Source organism: Cervus canadensis, chromosome 21, assembly GCF_019320065.1.
Source record: "Cervus canadensis isolate Bull #8, Minnesota chromosome 21, ASM1932006v1, whole genome shotgun sequence".
Classification (NCBI taxonomy): Eukaryota; Metazoa; Chordata; class Mammalia; order Artiodactyla; family Cervidae; genus Cervus; species Cervus canadensis.
The window spans coordinates 184,518-209,150 of NC_057406.1; the positions used below are offsets into that span (position 1 = coordinate 184,518).

Below are 24,633 nucleotides of genomic sequence, written 5' to 3' on the forward strand. Positions count from 1 at the left end.
TTGGTCTCCATGCATACCAACTCCTGACTGCCCCATTAAGTAGCAGCAACCCTATCTACTCTTAATAATCAGGATCTATTATCCCCTCCTTCTTTGCCTGCTGGTTCGCCAGCATGAGGAGATCAAAGTGACCTGGTGGAATTTGCAGATCCTGGTTCGGGGAGGTGTCCTTCCCTGGAAGCAGAGGAAGTTCCCTTTGGAAGTGTTCCCTACCTGGGAACCAAGGGGTCTAACCCAGCAGAGCTTAATGTTACAGAGACAGAAGTTGCTAACTCTGCAACTGAGTCACTGAGAATGACGGTGAGAGATAGGTAGTTCAAACCCCTGGGCTCTTGGACCTGCGTCGTTGCTCCCGGATGCACATGTTTTATCTACTGCAGCATTCAGTGTATGTACCCCAAATCCTCAAGATACTGCCCTAGAGCTGGGACTTTACATAAGTCTTTAAGAAGTCATTCCTTCTTTCCATTAGACTGGCTGCTTACAGGTAATACAGAATGTTACAGAAGTGGTGGACCCCAGGGCAGTTCATGCTTTTGAACTGTGTTGCTGCAATCCATGGGGTCGCAAACAGTCAAGACACAACTGAGTGACTGAACAACAACAAATGGCAACTCATACACTGTTGTACATTTTTCACTGTAAAATGAGCTTCTATTTCTTTTTAAGGGAAAACTTTTTTCAAGTGGAACTTTCGTGGTTGTTCTTCAGTCACTTAGTCCTGTCTGACTGTGATCCCATGGACTCCAGCAGGCCAGGCTTCCCTGTCCTTCACTATCTCCTGGAGTTTGCTCAAACTCATGTTCATCCAGTCAATGACGCCATCCAACCACCTCATTCTCTGCCACCCGCTTCTCCTCTGGCCCTCAACCTTTCCCAGCATCAGAGTCTTTTCCAGTGAGTCAGCTCTTTGCATCAGGTGGCCAAAGTATTGGAACTTCAGCTTCAGCATCAGTCCTTCCAAAGAATACTCAGAGTTGATTTGTTTAGAACCAACTGGTTTGATCTCCTTGCTATCCAAGGGACTCTCAAGAGTCTTCTCCCACACCATAGTTCAAATGCATCAATTCTTCAGCACTTAAAAGGCACTCAGCCTTCTTTATGGTCCAACTCTCACATCCATACATGTTGTTCTTGTTGTTCAGTCCCTTAATCCTGTCCAACTCTTTGTGATCCCATGGACTGCAGCATGCCAGGCTTCTCTGTTCTGCACCATCTCCTGGGGCTTGCTCAGACTCATGAAGGGAACGACAGAGGATGAGATGGTTGGATGGCATCACTGACTCGATGGACATGAGTTTGAGCAGGCTCTGAGAGTTGGTGATGGACAGGGAAGCCTGGCATGCTGCAGTCCATGGGGTTGCAAACAACGGGACACGACTGGGCGACTGAACTCAACCAGAGATAGGACCTTGGCTTTGCTACTGCGCTGGCCTTACCAAAAGCCCGCACTACCTGGTCTAAAATAAGGCTTTTCCTACCTCATTTCTTTGTCACGATACATGCTGCGTGTTTCCTTCATATTTCCTTTCACAATGTGTAACTGTCTTGGATGTTTATTATCTGTCTCCTCCCACTGCAACTAGTATAGATGCTCCGGAGGGCAGGCATGTATCCATCCTGTATAGTTTGCTGTATCATACAGATTCAATCATATATATGATATACATATACATATTAATCATATATACATATCATATATATATCAGCAATCATATAGATTGCTACAGTTCCTGGGGTCGCAAAGAGTCAGACACCACAGAACGACCGAACTGAACTTCCTTGCCCGACTGCCCCGGGGGCCAAATGTATCCACGAAGGGCCGCCGCCGCCCACGCTGCACTGTGCGCTCCCGGACCCTGGCGAAGGCCCACCTTGCCTCACCGGAACGTAGCTGGATAGCCGCCCGGAAGACTCCGAGCCGCTCCTAGGACGCGCCACCGGCCCACGCGATTCGCCCACGTGACCCGACCGTTCACAACGCTTCTGATTGGCCCGCGCCATTTCCTGCTTCCGGGTTGCGGTCCAAACAACGGCCTATCTCTCGGGCGGCCAGGCCAAGAGAGAGACGCCATTGGCCGTCGCCCTGAGCAGGGGCGGGGCATAGCCGTCGGAACGCGCGCCCGGACCAAGGTCTCCTGGGGAGCCGAGCGGCGCCGCCGAGAGCCGAGTGGAACCTGGGGAACCCGAGTGCGACCCGAGCCGCGCAGGCTGGCCGGAAGCGGAGCCGAGCGCGGCCGGAAGGAGCCGAGCGCGCCCGAAGGGCCTGAGCGGCGACGGGGCGTTGGTCCGGCCGCGCAGGAGCCATGGCGGCCGAGGGGACCGATGTGGTCGGAGGCGGGCCTCTCGGAGGCTGCCTGACCAAGGACAGCTTGCTGCAGGCTAAGTGCCCCGACGCGGCCCCAAGCCGGCGGCGCAGCTCGGCGCGCTCACGAGACGCCGAGCGCCGCGCCCACCAGTGGTGCCGAGAGTACTTGGGCGGGGCCTGGCGCCAGGCGCGGCCGGAGGAGCTGAGGGTTGACCCCGTGAGGTGGGAGGTCAGGGGTCAGCCCCTCCTGTGCGCGGGCCGGGTCGGGCTCGGGCCCTGGGGACTCTCGGCGTTCCTGGGCCGGGGGCGGGCCGAGGGCGCGGGGCGTGGGGCGCGGGGGCTAGACGCCGGGCCGGTGGAGCGGACGGCGGGATGAGCGCGCCCTGTTGTGGGTCTGCAGCGGAGGCCTCAGCAACCTGCTGTTCCGCTGTTCGCTGCCGGACCACCTGCCCAGCGTTGGCGAGGAGCCCCGGGAGGTGCTACTGCGGCTATATGGGGCCATCCTGCAGGTGAGGGGCGAGTGAGGGCCGCCGTGGCTTTGAGACCCTACGCCCAAGTCTGGCATTGGTGTGGTCCCCACTGCGCAGTGGAGGACACTAAAGTTCAGGGGCTAAGTATTTTGTCCGTTATGAAACCAATGCCTGCGCTCTGGAACGCCCGCCCCCGCCCCCCGCCCCGGGCGGTGAGTCCCAGCTGTGGTGGGAGTAGCAAGGCGACCCTGTGTGTGTTAGCACCCCTTTGCCTCTGGCTCCTTGTGACTGTGGTCCCTTTACTGTCCATCTTCCTTCAGGGCGTGGACTCCTTGGTTCTTGAGAGTGTGATGTTCGCCATACTTGCAGAGCGGTCGCTGGGGCCCCAGCTCTATGGAGTCTTTCCAGAGGGCCGGCTGGAACAGTACATCCCAGTACGAGCCCGGCCCTGACCTACCCGAAGCACCTCCTTCCCCCCCCCCACCCCCTTCCCAGTGTCTGCCTTCACATCCCTCACCCCAGGTAGGGAGTTTTCCCCAAGCCCTGACTCCCCCCACCTCCGTTCCCCCACCCTTCCCCCACCTGCCCCAGCCCCTTCACCACCCTGATAGGTTCCTGGGTGCAGAGCAGGCCACTGAAGACACATGAGCTTCGAGATCCACTGTTGTCTGCAGCCATTGCCACGAAGATGGCCAAGTTCCACGGCATGGAGATGCCTTTCACTAAGGAGCCCCACTGGCTATTTGGGACCATGGATCGGTGAGTCAGGAGCCTCCTCAGGGCTCCTGCACATGACTGAACCCCCAAGCTACCAGTCATTCCTTTGGGCTGCGACTGAATGTATCTGATGATCTGTCCTCCCCTCCAGCAGAGTGACGCCAGTGTCCCACTCTCTAGCGTGGCCTCTTACAGAACAGCCTTCCAAAGATTGCCAGACAAGCCATCCAGTGACAGAACGGGCAGGACAGCCTGGCTGAGGGGAGAAGGGAGGGATAGCACACTGAGTGTATCCTGTTATTTGGGCTTCAGGTACTTAAAGCAGATCCAGGACCTGCCCCCCACCGGCCTTCCCCAAATGAACCTGCTGGAGATGTACAGCTTGAAGGATGAGATGGGCAACCTCAGGTGGGGGCAGACGGGACAGGGTAGGGGCAGGGGTCGGGGAGGAGGCTGGACAGAAGAGCACAGGAGGTGTGGGGTGTGAGTACCTAGTGGGGTCCTCCCCGGGATTTGCTGAGGGCTGGAGTCCAGGCCTAGCCCACAAGAGTGCTTCTGACCCTCCTTTGTCACTCTGGCTCAGGACCCATGCCCCTGTTCCCCTACAGGAAGCTGCTAGACACTACCCCATCACCAGTGGTCTTTTGCCACAATGATATCCAAGAAGGTAAGAGAAGGCATCTGAGTCTCCCAGCCTCAGGTGAGGGGGGCCAGAGGACCCTGGAGTGACCAGAACCTCACCACTTTCCTCCAGGGAACATCTTACTGCTCTCAGAGCCTAAAAGCACTGACAGCCTCATGCTGGTGGACTTCGAGTACAGCAGTTACAACTACAGGTGAGGGTGAGCACGTGGCCTCCCGTGGGCCTGTTCCCACAGTGCCCTAGAAAGGCAGACCAGGTTTTTATCTCTGCATCCTAGCTGCCCAGGGTATTTGGGGCTGAGTGTCCACCTTATTCCCTCAGGGGCTTTGACATTGGGAACCATTTTTGTGAGTGGGTTTACGATTATACTCACGAGGAGTGGCCTTTCTACAAAGCACAGCCTGCAAACTACCCCACTCAGGGACAGCAGGTATGTGGGCCAGAAGCTGGGGGAGCAGGACCTGGCCTGTACAGGAGGAGGAGGGTTAAGTCTGGAAGGAATGGCGAGGAAGGGTGTTAACTGGGAAATTCTCGCCAGGCTCCCCATTTCCTGACTCTTGTCTTTTGATCTCAGCTCCATTTTATTCGCCACTACCTGGCAGAGGTAAAGAAAGATGAGACCGTCTCCCAAGAGGAGCAGAGGAAAATGGAAGCAGATTTGCTGGTGGAAGCTAATCGGTGAGGGGAGACAAGTGGCAGGGTAGAGCAGGATGCAGAGGAAAGGGAGACAGTGGCAGGTAGACACCGGGTTGCAGGTGAGGTGTCAGTGTAGATTGGGGCCAGGAAGTGAGGATGAGGTCTGAGGCTGATGGAGGACAGTTTGAGATGGGGAAGAGTCAGGACAGGGTGGGTTAGGGTGACAGGAGAAGTCAGAGCCTTGGGGCTCGGCCATCCTGGTGGCGGGGTTCAGGCAGTGCCGGGTGTGCTCTGAACGCTTCTCCTGCCCCTTAGGTATGCCCTGGCATCTCATTTCTTTTGGGGTCTCTGGTCCATTCTTCAGGCATCCATGTCCACTATAGAATTTGGTTACTTGGTAAGTAACCCAGGTACGTGCGATAGATGCAGGGAGGGAGCACATCAGGGCCTCGGGCCCTCTCGGACATCAGTGCATAGTCAGGTGGCCACGGGCAGACTGAGGGGCTGGGGGGTGCTGGGCCCAAGCATTCTCACAGTCCGGGGTTCTTTCCCTAGGAGTATGCGCAGTCTCGGTTCCAGTTCTACTTCCAGCAGAAGGGCCAGCTGACCAGCTTCCACCCCTCGTCCTGACTCCACTTCCGACTCCTTGCATTTCTCCTGGAGCCTCCAGGGCAGGACCTTGGAGGGAGGGGCACAGGGGAGGCCCTGGGGACTGGGCTGAGCCCCACTGAGACTGGGGTTAAGGAGGCTCACCTCCCCCAGACCCCAGGTTCGAGCAGGTTCCCACCGCAGGCAAGTGGGCAGAAGCCCTGGCATATGTACCATAAGACAATAAACTAGCTGCATCCCTCACACACTGTCCTAGTCGTACTTGGGTGCTGCGGAAAGTACTCACCAGGAATTACACACAGATTGACAAAGGACCACTTCGGAGAGCCTCACTTTCCCCTCCTGAGAAGTACAGCTGTTGGGTGATCTGGGCTTGACGGTGGTCAGGGCCTGTTCTGCCAGTGGGAGCCCTCTGCACCCCCCATCCCTGACTACAGCTTAGAAGTGATAAATACCTGGGGGACTTGGGTCGGGTACTAGGGAGTAATGAGTGCAAAGAGGGCCCTGGGGCGGGGTTGCCCCACCCTGAGCACTGGCCATCAGGGAACAGGAGGCACAGCTGACACCCGGTGACCTTTTCCCTACATTCAGCTATTTTTAGTTCAAATGCCGCCCTCCTCACGTGAGCCCCGTTGGGCACCCCCAGGCTCCCAGACCTTTCAGCCATCTTCAGCTTGCAGAAACCCACTCCCTGTCTCCACTCCTGATTTTTGTTGTGAAGCGGGGTAGATTCTCATTGCCGCCCCAAATTTGTTCTCAACCCAAATTTGGGAGTGGGTGTCAGGTTCCCGGCGAGGGCGGGACTTAGGTGGCTTGCCCTGAAGGACGTGCGGACACGGGCCAGAGCAACTGGCCCCACAATCGAACAGGAGCAAACCCCGGCTGTGAGTGGAATTGGGGGCTAGCTCCAGCCGCCGACCGGGCCCAGGGCTCTGAGCTGGCGTGGGGGTGGCGGCGGGGGGTGGGGAGAAGGGGTCGGTGGAGGCTGGTGCCAGGGTCCCACGTGGCAGGGCTAGGGGTACGCACACCCCGCCTCACTCCAAACCAGACCTACTCCGCTTCCGAGGCCACTCGCCCACACCCCCGAGGCCGCCCTTCGCTGTCCTCGGGGTTTCTCAACTTTTCAAAGCCCTGACCCCCTTGCCGACCACCGCACCATTGTGCGAAAGTTCTGAGGCGGTTGGCGAGGCTGAAGGGCCTGATCTGGGACCAGGGGTTGGGGGAAACCATGACACTGCGGGGGGGCTGGCCCAGGGAGGGTGGTGGGGGCGGGCCAGGAGCGCGGACAATAGCGGGGGCGGAGCTTCGGCTCCGCGGCTGAGCCTGCCCACGCCCCCTCCTGCCGCCTCCCAGGTGCCAAGCAACCCTCAGGATGGCGGAAGCGCACCAGGCTGTGGCCTTCCAGTTCACTGTGACACCAGAGGGGGTCGACTTCCGGCTCAGTCGGGAGGTGCTGAAACACATCTACCTGTCCGGGATCAGGTCCTGGAAGAAACGCCTGATCCGCATCAAGGTGGGCACAGGTGGTCCTGGTGTCTACCTCCCAGCAGGTGCAGAATCCAGCCTTCCAGGGAAGCAGAGGCCTGGTGTCAGCTACTGCCCATTGTCAAGGTCCTCCTCCCCTACCTGGGCTGGCAGCTCTGCTGAGTGACAGGCTCCAGCCCTGCAGAACCCAGAGGGGTGCTCAAGGTGGGGAGGGGAGAGGGGAGCAGGAGGTGGTCGTGGGACACAGTAATCAGGTGCTGCAGGTGTGGGAACTTGGAGGAGGAGTAAAAGCGGGCAACGACCTCATAGGCTTCCACTCACCCCAGTCCTTCCTGCTCTGTGAGCACGCCTGTTTCTGTCCACAGAATGGCATCATCAGGGGCGTGTACCCTGGTAGCCCCACCAGCTGGCTGGTCGTGGTTATGGCAACAGTGGGTTCCTCCTACTACAACCTGGACATCTCCATGGGACTGGTCTATTATATCCAGAGATGGCTTCCTGAGGGGTAAGAAGTAAGGCCATGAGAGAGGGCTGGGTGGGCTCTGAGGCCAAGACTCCTGGGCAGGTACAGGTCAGTAGCCACTGGAGGTCACAGGGCAGCCTTCCCTGGAGACAGCCGCCATCTCAGTCCCTGCCTCTGTGAGTTCGTGTGTGATGCTCTCAGGTGCTCAGATGTGAGTATATCCAGGGAGTTTTTCTCCTTTGGTGCCTACCCCTAGATGGCTTTATATACATCAGGTCTGCAGAATCAGAATTTCCCTGAGGCTGGCCTCAAGTGGACCCCCTGCAGGCCTCTCCCCTTCTCTGACAGACGTCCCTCCCGGACCCCATACACCCGGACACTTTTCAGCATGGCCATCTTCTCCACGGGGGTCTGGATGATGGGCATCTTCTTCTTCCGCCAAACCCTGAAACTGCTTCTTTCCTACCACGGTTGGATGTTTGAGATGCACGGCCAGACCAGCCACTTGACCAGAGTCTGGGCTGTGAGTGGAAGCCGGTGGAGGGATCCAGGCATCTGGTTTGAGACCGCAGGGCCTCACTTTGGGCTCTGAGCTGGGGGGGACAACCAGACAGGCACTGGTGCCTGGCGGGGTTTGTCCCGGTTTTGAGGGTCTGGGGCAGCCCCTCCAATGTTTGCTAGTTTCCATTCTTTCCTCCAGGCTCCCCCTCAACATTCTCCACTCTGTATCCTCAGGTCTGTGTCCGCCTTCTGTCCAGCCGACGGCCCATGCTCTACAGCTTCCAGACATCTCTGCCCAAGCTGCCAGTTCCCAGTGTGCCAGCCACAGTTCATCGGGTGAGGGCCTGGATCAGGCATCCCAGTGTGCAGGGCAAGCTGTACTCAAAGAACTCATTCAAACGTGAGACTGCCCCCTACAAAGAGTCAGCCTGAGAGGGAGCAGTCAGGCTGGGCTTGGAAGAAGGTCAGGACACAGGCGGCTCCTGCTTCCTGGCCCTCACACTGATGGTGACTTGCCTGGACAGTACCTAGAATCCGTGGAACACTTGTTGGATGATGAGCAATATTATCGAATGGAGACGCTGGCCAAGGAGTTCGAGGAGAAGACTGCCCCCAGGCTGCAGAAGTACCTGGTACTCAAGTCCTGGTGGGCAACCAACTATGTGAGTTCTACCTCTTGGGCTTACCCTCACCCTCCTTGTGTCCTGGCTGTCCACACCCCACCCTCCGCCCTGACTCTAACCTCCCATCCACCCCCAGGTGAGCGACTGGTGGGAAGAGTACGTCTACCTTCGGGGCAGGAACCCCCTCATGGTCAACAGCAACTACTACGTCATGGTAAGAGTTGGAGCCACACGGGCTGGTCTGTGCTCAGCTCTGTCCTCACTCTGATCTCTGGGCAGAACCTGGAGGACGGCTCAGAGCCCTGGTGGTAGTTTCCGTGAGCAAGTGGAGGTTCTGGAGTGAGGCCTGAAGCAGAGGGAAGATGGGGGTGCGTGTCCTAGAACAGTCGTCAGGAGGCTGCTTCAGGTGATGGAAATACTAGGGATCCGGAGAACCGAGTCGACCCCGCGGCCTGATGCTGTTGCCCCCAGGGCTCCTCAGGCTCACTGCCCTGCCCAGCTCAGGCTCTGTCACTCCCTTCCTTGTTCTCTCACTGGCTTTCCAGCCTTGACTTCCCAGCTGTCCTGACACCTTACCAGGGAACTTCCCTAAGTGCGTCTTAAGTAGATCCAGAGTTGCTTCTGTTAGGGCTCAGGTCCCTACCCCAGGGGACCAGCCCTTTTCCTGCTCCCAGGCCAAGTGTGCACAGCCCAGCCACAGGCCTGCTTGCCTCTCTCCTTTCCTACTTCCAAAGCACACTGCAAGTAGGGTGCTGCCATTCCCCTCCTCCACAAAGCTATCTTTCTAGAAACCTATGTGCAACTTGTCTAGGCCAGAGGTTTTAGGCTGTTCTGTGGTGGCGGAACCTCTTCCTCAAAGAAAAATAAACAAAATGTCAACAGATACAAGGGGTTTGGAAAAGCAGCTTAGGTCGAAGCCAGGGCAGGGGGTGATAAGACCAGTCATGCGTTTCACCTCTGGTACTTGGCCTCAGAGAGTACATAGGATGCACTGGGGGAGGGGACGAGACACCCCAGACAGAGGGGCCGCTGTGCACATCCGTCACAGGCTCCCTACAGGCTCTGCTGTCTCCCTATAGGACCTAGTGCTTGTCAAGAACACAGACGTGCAGGCTGCCCGCCTGGGAAATGTTGTCCACGCCATGATCACGTACCGCCGTAAACTGGACCGTGAAGAGATCAAGCCTGTGAGTTGTGCTGGGGGTGAGGGTGTGACCAGGAGAGTGGCCTGCATCTGAGCCGTGCTTGGCCTCCCCTCCAGGTGATGGCGCTGGGCCTCGTGCCCATGTGCTCCTGGCAGATGGAGCGGATGTTCAACACCACTCGCATCCCGGGGAAGGACACAGGTATGGGGCCGCAGCCGGGCACCCATGCTGGGGTGCGGGTGGGGGCCCCTCCCTGCCAGCCACGGGCCCACCATGCCAGTGCCCTGCTGCCTGCTGCTCCCTAAGCTTCTGAGCGTCTTAGGGTCGTGAAACTGTGAAAGATAGTCAGTTTGTGGCCAATAGTAGACACCTACTGTTTGTAGGCATGATGCTACTACTGGGACCCTGAGAGACCAGGACGGAGCCCCTCCATGCAGGGGCTCCCGGTGCAGGGGAAGTCTCCTGCACAAAGAGCAACAGGAAGCCTAATGGAGCTCCTGCCTTGAGGAGCCTGTAGAGGAGGAGGGACACCCTCTTCCCTTGCCCAGGGGCACCGGAGCATCACCTGCATTTCTGGCTCTGGGGCAGCCTGTGATTTCCTAGAGCTTCAGATTTCCTCTTCTGTGAAATGCCTCATGGGACTGTGGTAGGCATTAAGTGAGAGACATGGAAGCTCTGGCTCGATGCCCAAAGGTTGGGGGAAGGCAGGCCAGGAGGAGGTCCTCGTGGCACCTGGTGTGAGGCTGGGGGCTTCTGGGGAGGTGTGTGGGGCGGGGGGCCCTGCTTCTGTCTGAGCACCCTGGCCTCTGCCACAGACGTGCTGCAGCACCTCCCGGACAGCAGGCACGTGGCCGTCTACCACAAGGGCCGCTTTTTCAAGGTGTGGCTCTACGAGGGCTCCCGCCTGCTCAAGCCTCGGGACCTGGAGATGCAGTTCCAGAGGATCCTGGACGACCCCTCCCCACCCCAGCCCGGGGAGGAGAGGCTGGCAGCCCTCACTGCAGGGGGAAGGTATAGGGGCCCAAGTTGGGGCGCCAAGAGGAGACAAGTTCGGTCCCGCATGCCACCCTGGCACTCGGGCTGGAGGCCTGACCGGGGGCGGGACATGGGCCCGGTGTCCTCTGGGTTAACTAGGACCTGCGGTCGTCAGGAACACTGATGGTAGCAACGGGGAGTTGCTGCTGTGACCTCTAACTCCTGGTGGCTGGATGGGGGTGTGCAGAGGGTGGGGACACAGGTCCTGGGAAGGGCTCTCATCCTGTAGGGGGCCCCACTCACTCTGCCCTTGTGCCCTCAGAGTGGAGTGGGCTCAGGCACGCCAGGCCTTCTTCGGCTCTGGCAAGAACAAGGCTGCCCTGGACGCCATCGAGCGCGCTGCTTTCTTCGTGGCTCTAGATGAGGAGTCTCACCACTATGACCCAGAGGACGAGGCCAGCCTCAGCCTTTACGGCAAGGCCCTACTGCATGGCAACTGCTACAACAGGTACCATGCCCCGGCTCCCCCGCGCGCGTGCCCCCGGGCTCCCCCCGCCTCCCCCTACTGCCCTTCTCCTCCCGCTGCAGGTGGTTCGACAAGTCCTTCACGCTCATCTCTTTCAAGAACGGCCAGCTTGGACTCAACACAGAGCACGCGTGGGCAGATGCCCCTATCATAGGGCACCTCTGGGAGGTAACAGGCCCTGGGAGGGGCCCTGCAGGGCAGGCTCGGGGCGGGGCGGCAGGGCAAGGATGGCCTCTCAGCCTGACCTTCCCCTCCAGTTTGTCCTGGGCACCGACTCCTTCCATCTGGGCTACGCAGAGACAGGGCACTGTCTGGGCAAGCCCAACCCTGTGCTGCCCCCCCCTCAGCGACTCGAGTGGGACATTCCAGAGCAGGTGTGCGGACCGAGAAGGGGCAGGGGTGGGTGTGTGAGAGTGACAAGGGCCTGAGATGCCCTGCAGGCCTCCCCTTTGTCCCAGCCCCACTCTCAGGGGAAAGGTCCGAGTGTCTCTCATGGTCCAGACAGACTCCAGGGAGAACAGAGATCCCAGGACTGTCTGGGGGTTGGAGAAAGACATGAGGTGTGAGCTCATGTCTGGGAAGCACCTGTCAGTGACCCCCTCCCCAACAGAGCCCAGCTGGGCCTCTGCGCTGATGCCCCCGGCCTGTCTGTGGCATCTCCTCCTGAGGACGTCGGGCACACTGAGGCCTGCCCAGCCTTGCCTTCCTCCGTTACTAACCCTCGGGCCTTCTGGACATGACCCTGGAGTCCTGCTGGAGAGCTCTGCCCCCAGCTGACCCCCTCCGTGTCTTGGCAGTGCCAGGCGGTCATCGAGAGTTCCTACCAGGTGGCCAAGGCGCTGGCGGACGACGTGGAGCTGTACTGCTTCCAGTTCCTGCCCTTTGGCAAAGGCCTCATCAAGAAGTGCCGGACCAGCCCTGACGCCTTCGTGCAGATCGCCTTGCAGCTGGCGCACTTCCGGGTAGGAGCCCCGGGCTGCCGAGCAGGCGGGGTGGCACCCAGGTCCACCCCAAGGCTCAGCCTTCTATGTTCCCCAGGACAGGGGCAAGTTCTGCCTGACCTATGAAGCCTCAATGACGAGAATGTTCCGGGAGGGCCGGACGGAGACTGTGCGTTCCTGCACCCGGGAGTCCACAGCCTTTGTTCAGGCCATGATGCAGGGGCACCACCTGGTAAGCTGTGGCCTTGTGCTGAGCTGACCGCATGGCCTCCTGCTGGTTCAAGGTCAGACCTACTCTTCATGATCCTACTTCTGCCCCCAGAACAAAGACCTCCAACATCTATTCCGGAAGGCTGCTGAGAAGCACCAGAATATGTACCGCCTGGCCATGACAGGGGCTGGGATTGACAGGCACCTCTTCTGCCTTTATGTGGTCTCCAAGTACTTGGGAGTTGAATCCCCTTTCCTGGCTGAGGTCAGTGTGGACGGGTGTGTCTGTGTCCTTAGGCCCGCTCTCAGTGGCTCTTCCTGCTCCATGCCCCACCCAAGCATGTGGACTGGCCCCGAGCAGCAGCCTTCCCCTTGTAGAGTGGGTGTTGGCATGAGGGGGGATGGACAGACAAACATGACATGTCAGGGGTGGCAGCAGCCATGAGGGAAGTGCAGAGGCTCAAGGGGACTGGGGTGTCTGGGTGGAGGGAGCCTTCAGTGCCCAGCCAGCCACTGAGGCCACGGGGTGGGATATGGAACAACAGCTCAGGGTGCGGTAGAGGCGGGGGTGGAACAGGCAGGTCCCGTGATGGAGGGTTTTGTGCAGATGCTGTGATGGTGAGAACAGACCAGGGAACCAGGGCCACAGTCAGGAAGGTCCTGCGTCCGTGCCTTCCGCGTCCTCAGCCGGGACAGTGCCAGGCTTGAACAGGTGCTCAGCCACCACCTGTCTGCAGGTGTGCAGAGCATCTGACTGCAGGGCCTCCCTGTCACAGGTGCTCTCAGAACCCTGGCGCCTCTCCACTAGCCAGATCGCTCAATTCCAGATCCGCATGTTCGACCCAAACAAGTACCCCAAACACCTGGGTGCTGGCGGTGGCTTTGGCCCTGTAAGTGCTCTTGAAGGTGGGCAGGTGGGTGGGACCAGGGGACGGGGGTGTCATTGGAGAGTGCAGGGACTCAAGGAGGTCGGACCAGAGGCAAGAGCACAGGCCTGGACCTGCCTGGCATGGGAACAGAATGGGTACCTGTCGACCTGTTGGGAGGAGAGTGGATGGGACCTCACCCCTGTCAACACCCCCTGCTGGAGTGACCCTGCCTGGAGCTGATGTGCCCTCTGAAGGGGGCTTACAGAGAGTCCAGCTCTCCCACTGAGACTCACACAGGCTAGTTGGTCAGGGAGCTGGAGACGCCCTGGAGAGAGGTGGTGCTCTTGAGCCTCCTGAGGGAACGCAAGGTTGTGGATGGGGGTCTGGTGGGGTCTGCAACCCTGGGGCACAGAACTCCTCTGTTTTCCCATGGTTTCCTGGGGGTGGGCGCCTTCCTGTGAATCTTGTGGGCAGAGCAAGGATAACATCAGCTTGGCTTTCAGATCTTCAAGGTCAGCTCACCTCTCCTTCTTTACCCTCGCGCTGCCTCAGGTGGCAGATGATGGCTATGGCGTTTCCTACATGATCGCAGGTGAGGACACCATCTTCTTCCACGTCTCCAGCAAGTTCTCCAGCTCAGAGACGGTGAGTCTGCCCTGCTGCTACTCCGCCTGAGGAGGGTCAGCCCAGGGCATGTCAGGAAGGACCCTTGCTTCTGGGGCCAGGGGGTGGGGGGCTCGCCTGGAGGTTGGTCTGAACTCTTGACTTCCACAGAATGCCCAGCGCTTTGGGAACCAGATCCGCCAAGCTCTGCTAGACATCGCCAATCTTTTCCAAGTTCCCAAGGCTGATGGCTAAGGGCTGGAGAGATGCCAGCTGCCCTTCTATCCCCACAGAGTGGAGAAGGGGGCCTGTGGTCGGCCTGCAGGCACAGGGGTGGCAGCGCATAGGTGCCCAGGCTCCAAGAAGATCTCTGGAAACAAGTGCGCCCCCAGTTGACATTGCTCCCTGAGGGCTCAGGTGGCAGAGGTAGGGCTGGAGGGAATCTTGATTTTTTTTTTTTCTTGCTAGATGCTAATAAAGATAAGGCTGTATGGTTCTGTTTTAGCCCTTAAGTACCTGTGGGTTTTTTGGGGGATGGGGGACTAGGAGGCCCTTCCCTTGCTCCAGCTCAGGCCAGGGAGGTGGCCAGGGAAGGGCTAGGGCTGGAGACTGTGAGAGGCTTCTGATCTGCTTTAAATATGGGTCTCTGCTGTCCACACCCACATATGCACCTGGAATAAAATCTTGCTTCAGAACCTCCACCCGTTCCCTGGTGCCACTGTCTGCTGGAGCTAGGGCCCACCTGCCTCCTCTGCACCGACATGCCCTCTGCACCTCCCTGGGCGGGAGCACAGCTCTGTGGAGGCCTCGGCATAGGAAGGAGCTGAAGTCCCAGGCCTGAGTCTGGGTGCCAGGTGGTCATGTCTGTGAGAGGACACATGGGGTAACCCAGAGCAACAGGCATTCCTTCCTTCAGGTCACCTTTTTATTAAAATAATGTTACAAGTAAACAAAAAAATTAATATGAAAGTATAAGCAGGTACTCAGTTACCATTGCCACAAGCCTGAACGAATCTAGATCTCATTGCTCTGCTAGATGCTGAGAACCAAATGTGAATTAGATGCATTCCTCGGCCTTCTCTTATTAGCCATTGTTTACTGAGCGCCCACCACCTACTTGGCTCTGTGCTAGAGAGTCCGTAGTGAACAAGGCACCGCCTGCCCACGAGGATGCCACCACTTGGTGAGGCAGGTGTGGATCGGGGGGCGGAGCAGCTGGCAGGGACACCAGGAGGCTTTTGAGTAATGCGCTTAGCAAGTGCTCACTGAGTGCTCAGTGTGCTGAGCACTGGGATACAGCGGTGAGCAAAACTGGCACAACAATCCCTCCCTGTGGGGCTTCAGAGTCTAGTGAGGGAGAAAGGCAATAACCAAGAAGAATGAGCAAATTACATAGTAAGTCAGATGGTAATCAGTGCTAAGGAGAAAAATAAGTGAGGGGAAGGAACAAGGAAGGGGTGGGTGGCAATTTCAGACAGAGTGGCAGAGGCAGGCCTTCCCAAGTGGGGCCATTTGACTCAAACCAGCAGGAGAGGAGGGTGCAATCCATGTATATACCTGAGGGCAGGGTATTCCAGGCCAAGAGGGCGGCAAGAGTCAATGCTTCATGGTGGGAGGAGCCTGCTGGGGTAGAGGAACTGTCCCCAAGGTCTGTGGCTGGCATTAGGTCAGGGGAGGGGCAGAAGGGGACAAGTGGAGAGGGGCAGCAGGGGCCTCGTAGGCCAGGCTCTGGCTTCTCTTCTTGATGTGGGAAGCTGCTGGGGTTTGAGCAGAGGATGATATAATCTGTTGTAAATTTTAATGGGATCATTCTGGCTAACCAGAATAATATTAGAACAAAGTAGGGCACAATACTTTGGCCACCCGACGAGAAGAACTGACTCATGGGAAAAGACCCTGATGCTGGGAAAGACTGAAGGCAGGAGGAGAAGGGGACGACAGAGTGTGAGATGGTTGGATGGCATCAGCACTCAATGGACATGAGTTTGAGCAAGCTTCTGGAGTTGGTGATGGACAGGGAAGCCTGGCGTGCTACAGTCCATGGGGGTCACAAAGAGTTGGAAACAACTGAGCGACTGACCTGAACTGAGGGCACAATAAGGATAGAAGCAAGAAGATCTAGCAGAGAGTACTGCTCCTGGTGATGGTGGAGTTGGAAGAAACTATGGGACTTAAACTAAGGGATGGAGAATCAAGAAACTAGGGGGCTGTCAAGAGTAGTTCACATTTTATTTGGGTGACTGGGTGATTAAAATTTTTAAATGTTTGAATTTGACATGCTTGTAAGAAACATTTGTGAAAATGCCTCAAAATCTTGAAAATATAAATTGAAAGAAAGGAGGTTTAGGCGCCTGATAATAGCTTTGAAGCTTGTTAGAACCCTGAGAGCATGAGATGATTCCCAGGACAGAGGGTCCTAAGCTCTTTTTTTTTTTTTTCCACTTTTTATTTTGTATTGGGGTATAACCAGTTACCAAACAATGTTGTGATAGTTTCAGGTGAACAGCCATGCATATACACATAACCTCTTTGAGTCTTGTGAGAAGCTTATAAAAATACAGCTATGCTCACAAAATGGTACACTCTGTATCAGAGCTTTCTTGGGCTTCCAAAAGTACCTTCACAGACCTTTGCCTCTCAGATGCCTGCATGATCTACCCTGGGAAACTCTCTGGGATTTGGTTGGCCTCTGGGACACATCAGCTTCCCCAGCCGTGGGAGAACAATGAGCCGACAAGCTGGCTTTTAATTAAGGTTAAATTCAGTCAAAGTTCTTTTATCTGATTTGTTCCTGCTTGAAATAAGAGAAGAAACCACAGTGCTAAACCAGGGTATAAACTTCCAATGACTACCCACCAAATGCAAATCTGTATTAGTAACCCACAGATGTGCGAATCTGCACTAGTTAAGGCTAGCAGCCATAACAGACAAAGCCTGAAATCCCAATGGCTTAACCCAATAGAAGTTTAATTTGTATTCAGTTGGCTGATAAGAAGACTCTGCTCCATACCATGATTCAAAAACGGGCTGTTAGAGGGCCTGCTTTCCTCAGGTAGCTCCCTATTGGCCTTGGAAATCAATATCCCTCAGGTCCACAGAGGAGAGAGAAAGAGGGTTCACTCAAAGGAGGCTCTTATGGACTTGGCCTGGTAGTGATACAGAGCATTTCTACCCACATCCCACTGGCCAGGACTCATACTGCAAGGGAGGCTGGGAAACGTAGTCTAGCTGTGTGCCCAGGCTATAAAGGAAACATTTGGTGAACAGTTAACCAGTTTCAGATGCACAAGTGCATGGGCAGATAGATGTCTCTGGACTCCCTGGGAGTCCATCCTTCTTGGCATGGTCTTTACAGGGTGTTTCAAATGCCCACCTCCACCTTCCAGGCCCTCGCATTGGAGATCAACTGATTTCTAGTCTCTTACACTCCCCCAAAATCACTGCAGATGGTGATTGCAGCAATGAAATTAAAAGACGCTTACTCCTTGGAAGGAAAGTTATGACCAACCTAGACGGCATATTAAAAAGCAGAGACATTACTTTGTCAACAAAGGTCCGCCTAGTCAAGGCTATGGTTTTTCCAGTGGTCATGTATGGATGTGAGAGTTGGACTATAAAGAAAGCTGAGCACCGAAGAATTGAGGCTTTTGAACTGTGGTGTTGGAGAAGACTTTTGAGAGTCCCTTGGACTGCAAGGAGATCCAACCAGTCCATCCTGAAGGGGATCAGTCCTGGGTGTTCATTGGAAGGACTGATGTTGAAGCTGAAACTCCAATACTTTGGCCACCTGATTCAAAGAGTTGAGTCATTTGAAAAGACCCTGATGCTGGGAAGGATTGAGGGCAGGAGGAGAAGGGGACGACAGAGGATGAGATGGTTGGGTGGCATCACCAACTCAATGGACATGGGCTTAGGTGGACTCCGGGAGTTGGTGATGGACAGGGAGGCCTGGCGTGCTGCGGTTCATGGGGTAGCAAAGAGTGGGACATGACTGAGCGACTGAACTGAACTGAACGTTCCCCCACAAGAACCCTGAACTGCAAATTCACTCTTCATTTCTAAAGGAGGCAGACACATCCACACCTTTGCCTTTACTGAACCTCCTGTCTGGAATCCTGTCCCCTTTCTCAGCCTAGTGAACTCCTTTCCTGAAGCTGTCTTCATTATCCCTCAGAGTTATTCCTGATTCATGTTTTTCCGGGATGCTATAACAGAAATCAGCTCTGGAAAGTCTTGAGGAAATGGTGGAGTGATTGGAAGTGTGCAAGTGGCTCACAGGTCGGAAGGAACAGTCAGAGAACCAGGTTAAGAAGGGGCAGGAACCTGGCAGCTTGGAAAGGGGATGTGGCCCAGACAGAGGACTCAAGAAAGAGACGTGTCGTTACTCTGTGCCCAGAACTGTCTGGCTCAACTATAGATGTGTTTCCTACTCTGCTAAGGATCAGAATCCCAGAATCCTCCGAGAGCGACCTGAGGGTCGCACGTTTGTCAGGGATCTCAAACAGAGTTCAAGGTATTCAAAACCGAAGTTAACAACCTCTTAAACTGCCTTCTCTGCCACTCTTCCCCATCTGAGCTAGTGGTATCACTCTGCAGCTCCTCATCCATTCCTTCTTTCTCCCTCATTTCCCACATTACCAAGCCTTGTCAAGTCAATCTTCTAAATGGCTTCTGACTCTGTACTTCCCTCCACCATGACCACGCCCTCCCCTGTGCCTACCTCCATCATCATTCACCCAAACAGCAACAGCTGCTCCATTTCTACCCTCCCTCCAGCAGCCAGAGAGCCTCTTCATCTTGTCCTCTTATGCTTACCGCCCTCCTAAGGTGACCATCAAACTCCATCTCCCTGAACTGACCTATAGGGGCCAGAGTGATCTCTTTAGCCTCCTTTTGACCAGAGCTTTAGGTACAGCCCCTCTGGAGTGAGTGGCACTCTCACTTGGCCTTGCTTAGTGATCTGTGCTTTACTGCCTGGAGGCCAGGGTACCTGGCAGACCGTGGCTGGAACCGGTACCCACACCTCCCAGATGGGGCCTTAGCTGGGCTCTTGCCTCATCTCCTTGAGCCTCAGCACCCTCTTCTGTGAGGCAGTTGTAACAATGTTGGCAGCACATGGTAGCTGTGAGAAAAAATATCTGGGCATTTCCTACTCACTCAACAGTGGTTACTAGCACTTGCTGTGCCCTCCTGTATACTAAGGACACATGGTCAAGCGGCCTGCCCAGGGTCCTTGGGTTTATTACGATCAGGAGCAAGGGGGAAAACACTCCCATCAGAACAGGGGTGTCCCCCTCTCAACTGAGCTTTGCCCTGACTCAACTCCAGCCACCCCTCAATCCACGCACGCCGCCCATTTGAGATGAACCCACTTGTGCAACCAGCCAGGGCAGCCCCGCCCCTTCTGCCCTCAGCGACCAGGCAATGAGACCTCAAGGCCGGGACTTGGGACCAGCCTCAGGCGCGCGTAGGCATGTGCTCATAGCCCCGCCCCTTCCGCTCCAGGAGACAGCCAATGAGAGCCAGAGGTCAGCTCCGGGGGCAGGTCTGGTAACGGAAAGGGGAGGGGCATCACTCTGAGGAGAGGCCTCATGCCTCAGGCGGCAGAGGCAGGTAGCTGAGCAGGACCCGAGCGCAGGCAAAGCGGGAGGTGAGAAGGGCCGGCCCACCTGGGGGTCCCGTACTCTCCCTTGGTGCCCCAACCCCCAAGCCACGGCATCCCACGCGGTGCTCACCGTCTGACGCCAGACCAAAGGTGTGGCAACTACCAGTTCCTCACCCTGGGTCACCTCATCCTGAGTCTCCTCACCCGTCTCCTCACTCCTCACCTGGGTCTCTTCACCCCGTCTCCTCGCCCCTCACAACTGACCCCTCTCCGGAGTCTCCTCACCTAGCCCCGCCCCTCACCCGCACCCACCGCAGATCCTCACACTGCACGTCCTTAACTCCATACACGTGAGCCGCTCACCCTTTACCTCACACCTCTCAGAAAGGAATGCATGGACCTTAATCCCATGGTCTTCTTCTTCCACTTCAGCTCTTTTCCTGGATCTACTTTCCAGACCTTTCCCTCCTCTGAGATCCAAGGTTACTCTTCCCACAGGCTCCATCCTTCTAGCTGCCTCATGCTCTATCCCACAGTCTACCTGCCCCTCAACTCCATGTCCCTTGAAGCCTCTGCTTTGTATCCACCTCCATCTTACACACTGCTTACTTGTGCCTCCACCCCCCACACGTTTCAACTCCCAGGCCAGTTACACTTCATCCTGAGGATACTATGCAGCCATGTGACCTCAGTCATACTACCACTGCTTCTCTGCTGCATGTCTGTGTGCCTCTAGTGAGGCACAGAGTTCTGCCAAACCTATATCGTTCTCCTCAAACCAAGATAGTCTATTCTTGGGGTGAGGGGGAAACGTTTTTATTGCCATCCATAGGCAAGCTAGAGACTTCAACTTTGAACATGGACTACCTGGACACTTACCTACCATACTGCACCATTATCTCTTTACTTTCCCTTACCTTCATAGGGTTAGGTGACCCTTTTCCTGTCTGAGACCAGTCCCTGCACAATCAGTGACCCTTTCTCCTTAGTCTTCAGCCTAGTGGAGACTACTCTCTGGTTTTGGTGTGTGGCCTTCTCATTGCATTGGCTTCTCTTGTTGTAGAGCATAGGCTCTAGGGCTCTCAGGCTTCAGTAGTTGTGGCACTTGGGATCTAGAGCACATGGGCTTCAGTAGTTGTGGTGTGAGGGCTCAGTAGTTGAGGCTCTCAGACTCTAGAGTGCAGGCTCAGTAGCTGCGGCACATAGGCTTACTTGCCCCTTGGCATGTGGAATCATCCATGACCATGAATCGAACCCATGTCCCCTACATTGGCAGGCAAGCTCTTAACCACTGGGCCACTAGGGAAATCCATTGTCTGTCTCTCTTGACTAGAATGAAAACTCCACAAGGGCAAGTTATTATCTGTTTTGTTTGGTGAAATATTCCTAAGCACCTAAAACAACATCTGATATTCAATAAATATGACTATTTTTGACTACATGAATTAATTGGCCCTTTCTTCCTCTCTTCTGTTGGTTTCAAGTACACACTTCCCAGTTCCCTACATTTCTGACTGCTTATCAGAGCCTTTTATGGTCTTGTTTCCTTCTTAAGTGCTGATATTTTGTTGGTGTTTTATTTGGCTGCACTGGGTCATAGTTGCAGCATGTGGGATCTAGTTTCCTGACCAGGGATTGAACCCAGGCCCCCTGCGTTGGGAGTGTGTAATCTTAGCCACTGGACCACCAGGAAAGTCCCAGTGCTCATGTTTTTAAGGGCTTCTTCCTAGTCCATTTTCTCTTTTCCCTTTATATATTCACTGTGAATGATTTCATCTCTTCCTATGATTTAACCACCGTCAATTCTTTTATTTTCAGCTTAACCTCTTCCTAGGATTCTAATCTTATTTTTCAGGTGTTTGTTGAATAGCTTTGCTTGGATCCCTGATAAGCATCACACACTCAAGCTGCCCCAAATTGAACTCAGTAGCTTCCCCAACCCATCCCTTCACCTCCATTCTTTCTCCTCCTCTGCTCCAGTCATCCTGATAGTCATTCTCAAAACTCCCCACTGTATTGTCTGAGGCAACTGGGAGAAAATGTAGTGCTATGGAGCTCTATCTCCCAGACAAGGCTAAGTTTCAATCTAACATTTCAAATAGTAGAATGATAAAACCATGAAGGCAAGAGAAAGCATGATGTGTTCAGCTTTCTCAATGACATGGCTATGATGGCCTTTTTATAGGAGAAGGCTTTGGTTAGAAACTGAGCAAGAACATTTGGCTGAATGACTATTGCAATTCATAGAATGTTGCTTTACAAGTTTCTTTTTACCAAACTGACTTCCTAGATGACAAGATGGTGTATTTATTTTTTTAATCCTTATTTTTCGTGGTACTGCTTGACATATGGTAGGTACCCAGATTTGCAAAATTATGTATTTAATATGACTGAAGCCTAGGATATATATGAGGATATGGCTCAATACTGATAAGTGTGAGCTTTGGTGACTTCAAAGGCATTATTTAAACAGAAAAGACTATTTGAATGTTTGTTGTTGTCGTTCAGTTGCTAAGTCGTGTCCAACTCTCTGCAACCTCATGGACTATAGCACACCACGTTCTTTTATCCTCCACTGTCTCCTGGAATTTGCTCAAATTCATGTCCATTGAGTCAGTGATGCTGTCTAACCATCTCATTGTCTGTCGCCCCCCTCCTCCTTCTGGCTTCAATCTTTCCCAACATCAGGGTCTTTCTAATGAGTCGGCTCTTTGTATCAAGTGGCCAAAGTATTGGAGCTTCAGCTTCAACAGTCCTTCCAATGAATAGTCAGGGTTGATTTCCTTCAGAGTTGACTAGTTTGATCTCCTTGCAGTCCAAGGGACTCTCAAGAGTCTTCTCCAACACCACAGTTCAAAAGCATCAATTTTTCAGTGCTCAGCCTTCTTTGTGATCCAACTCTCATGTCTATACATGACTGCTGGGAAAACCATACTTTTGACTGTATGGACTTTTGTCAGTAAAGTGAATGTTTACTTTGATTTTTAAAATTAATATTTATTTTTTAAAGTTACTAATCTAAAATTCTAGTCTTATAAGTAAACAATCTAATAAATTAAAATTAGATTAAAATTAAATTAGATTGTTTATTCTAAATAAGACTATCTTATTCTAAATTTTTAATCTTATTCTAGCTCTAGTATATTTTTTATAATAATTTAATGTTTTTGTTCCAGTTGCAAACTTAAATTATAAACTTAATGTATTCTATTTCTTTAAATACCTCAATTGTCTTAATAATAAACTTTCCTGCCTTCTTATATATTCTTATAAAAATCGTAAATAAAATCTTAAATATGATAAATCTCAAGTTCTCTTAAATGTCCTAGAACTCCTATAAACTTACTAAGATTTTGACTTAAAATTACAGCCATAGTCAGTTTCACAATTTAAACTCCAATGACAAAGCTGACCAAATTCTCATAAACATTCAAATGCATATAATATCAAAGAGTCATAGTACAGATATCCCTTGCTTTGCAAAGTTCACTGTATACCACTTCGCTTTTATGAAAAACCTACAGCAGTACCAGTTTTACTAACAAAGAGAAATCTGAAGAGGATTTTCTCTTTTTATGGGGGAAAAAAAAAAGGTGAAAAATAGAAGTAGCATCCAGGATTTTGTTTTGCAACAAGTCCTATAGAGGCAGTATGCACCCCAAACGGTGAGAGTGGCAACGCCAAGCTCATTCTCCAGGAGCTACACTCAGCTTCTCAGCACCAAGGTGTCACAGCTTTGAGCTCTGTGAGCATCTATGCTTTATCTTGATTTATTTTGTGTATTTGTTAGCAATATGTGTCTTGAGGTAATTGCTTCTTTGCCTTATGCCATTTTGGTTTATGAAAGGTTTTGCACAAACACTGTACTTTTGGACAAGGAGGGAAACCTGTAGTTTTATGCTTTTAATATTTCTTATTTTAATTTCCTTCCTTGCTTCCCAGAATTATAATTATTCATCCATATGATTTTTAGGGTTTCATTATCTTATACTTTTATTTATTTTTAAATTGAAGTATTGATTTACAATATCATGTTAGTTTCAGGTATACAGCATAGTGATTCAATTTTATGTACATATATTTATATCTATTTTTAGATTGCTTTCTTTATAGGTTATTACAAAATGTTGAATATAGTTCCCATTGTCTTGTACGTTTTAGGAGTTGTCTTTTCAGCTTGTTGAGATTTCATTATGATCAGAGGACACTGCTGGGGTTCAGTAACTCGCTAACAGTCTGCACTTGGCTTCCAGATCATTACTCTCCTGTTTCTCCTACCTCTGTGGCCCCTCTTCCGCAGCCTTTTAGGCTGGTTCCTTTGCATCTCCCCAGTCTTGATTGAGCCACTACTCCATCCGTGTTTTCTCCCTTGATCTCACCCATTCTTATGTCTTTAAATATCATCTGTATGCTTATGACTCCCACATTTCTATCTCTCCCTTGAATTCGTTTATTCAGCTGCCTACTCGTATTCCCACTTGGATGCCTCATGAGCATCTTAATATGTTCAAAACTGGATTATTTCTTTCCAATGCAAACTAGCTTCTTCCGGTCTTCCCCTATCTCAGTTAATGGTACCACCATTTCTGGTTGCCCAATCAAATGCCTTAGGATTGTCCCTAACTCCACTTTGACTCATCAGCAAATCTTGTCTGCCCTCCCCTGGTCCTCCTTCACGCTACTTCCTACAGTCCTATGCTGATCTGAGCTGTTATTATCTCAGTTCAATTCAGTTCAGTAGCTAAGTCATGTCCAACTCATTGTGACCCCATGGACTACAGCATGCCAGGCTTCCTTGTCCATCACCAACTCCCAGAGCCTGCTCAAACTCATGTCCACTGAGTCGATGATGCCATCCAACCATCTCATCCTGTGTCATCCCCTTCTCCTCCTGCCTTCAGTATTTCCCAGAATCAGGGTCTTTTCCAATGAGTCAGTTCTTCGCATCAGGTGGCCAAAGTATTGGAGTTTCAGTTTCAGCATCAGCCCTTCCAATGAATATTTAGGACTGATTTCCTTTAGGAGTGATTGGTTTGATCTCCTTGCAGTTCAAGGGACTCTCAGGAGTTTTCTCCAGCACCAGCGCCATAGTTTGAAAGCATCAGTTCTTCGGCACTTAGCCTTCTTTATGGTTCAACTCTCACATCCATACATGGCTACTAGAAAAACCATAGCTTTGACTAGACAGACCTTTGTTGGCCAAGTGATGTCTCTGCTTTTTAATATGCTGTCTTGTTGGTCATAGCTTTTCTTCCAAGGAGCAAGCATCTTTTAATTTCATGGCTGCAGTCACCATCTGCAGTG

The 24,633-nt window shown here is 53.4% G+C and overlaps 3 protein-coding genes across 8 annotated transcripts in view; all 3 read left to right on the plus strand.

Annotated features, from left to right (window-relative positions):
* Window positions 1–2,051: 2,051 nt before the first annotated feature.
* On the plus strand, window positions 2,052–5,626 carry CHKB (choline kinase beta). 5 transcript variants are annotated; one of them, XM_043440542.1, is made up of 11 exons: window positions 2,052–2,530; window positions 2,709–2,817; window positions 3,099–3,212; window positions 3,404–3,537; window positions 3,808–3,903; window positions 4,104–4,162; window positions 4,250–4,331; window positions 4,460–4,568; window positions 4,713–4,816; window positions 5,090–5,184; window positions 5,330–5,626. In XM_043440542.1, exons 1-11 carry the CDS (start codon window positions 2,307–2,309, stop codon window positions 5,503–5,505), a joined length of 1,302 nt encoding a protein of 433 aa, XP_043296477.1. In that variant the 5' UTR covers window positions 2,052–2,306; the 3' UTR covers window positions 5,506–5,626. The 5 variants fall into 5 exon arrangements, with proteins under 5 accessions (XP_043296477.1, XP_043296478.1, XP_043296479.1 ...); XM_043440543.1 differs by having other exon boundaries at window positions 5,090–5,171; XM_043440545.1 differs by having other exon boundaries at window positions 2,398–2,537; window positions 3,099–3,300.
* Window positions 5,627–5,748: 122 nt separating this feature from the next.
* CPT1B (carnitine palmitoyltransferase 1B) lies at window positions 5,749–14,423 on the plus strand. Its single transcript, XM_043440540.1, has 19 exons — window positions 5,749–6,267; window positions 6,737–6,896; window positions 7,234–7,373; window positions 7,680–7,854; window positions 8,067–8,168; window positions 8,357–8,494; window positions 8,592–8,669; window positions 9,535–9,642; window positions 9,717–9,801; window positions 10,416–10,611; window positions 10,898–11,083; window positions 11,164–11,269; window positions 11,359–11,475; window positions 11,899–12,063; window positions 12,140–12,274; window positions 12,365–12,517; window positions 13,029–13,142; window positions 13,674–13,766; window positions 13,896–14,423. The coding sequence occupies exons 2-19, from the start codon at window positions 6,756–6,758 to the stop codon at window positions 13,977–13,979; spliced, it is 2,316 nt and encodes a 771-aa protein (XP_043296475.1). The 5' UTR covers window positions 5,749–6,267; window positions 6,737–6,755; the 3' UTR covers window positions 13,980–14,423.
* Window positions 14,424–19,259: 4,836 nt separating this feature from the next.
* SYCE3 (synaptonemal complex central element protein 3) overlaps window positions 19,260–24,633 on the plus strand; it is a 29,249-nt gene continuing 23,875 nt past the window's right edge. Inside the window, exon 1 of one of the 2 annotated variants that reach the window (XM_043440547.1) lies at window positions 19,260–19,374. The gene's annotated coding sequence lies outside the window, so the exon portion shown is untranslated. The remainder of the gene's footprint in view (window positions 19,375–24,633) is intronic. The other variant, XM_043440548.1, reaches the window with a different exon arrangement.

Excerpts from the sequence above, each read along its gene's own strand:
- CHKB (XM_043440542.1), top strand. The coding sequence starts at position 2,307 with ATGGCGGCCGAGGGGACCGATGTGGTCGGAGGCGGGCCTCTCGGAGGC. Across the intron at positions 2,531-2,708 it reads CTGAGGGTTGACCCCGTGAG|CGGAGGCCTCAGCAACCTGC; the intron begins GTGGGAGGTCAG and ends GTGGGTCTGCAG. Across the intron at positions 3,904-4,103 it reads GATGAGATGGGCAACCTCAG|GAAGCTGCTAGACACTACCC; the intron begins GTGGGGGCAGAC and ends GTTCCCCTACAG.
- CPT1B (XM_043440540.1), top strand. The coding sequence starts at position 6,756 with ATGGCGGAAGCGCACCAGGCTGTGGCCTTCCAGTTCACTGTGACACCA. Across the intron at positions 8,169-8,356 it reads TGCCAGCCACAGTTCATCGG|TACCTAGAATCCGTGGAACA; the intron begins GTGAGGGCCTGG and ends TTGCCTGGACAG. Across the intron at positions 8,670-9,534 it reads ACAGCAACTACTACGTCATG|GACCTAGTGCTTGTCAAGAA; the intron begins GTAAGAGTTGGA and ends GTCTCCCTATAG.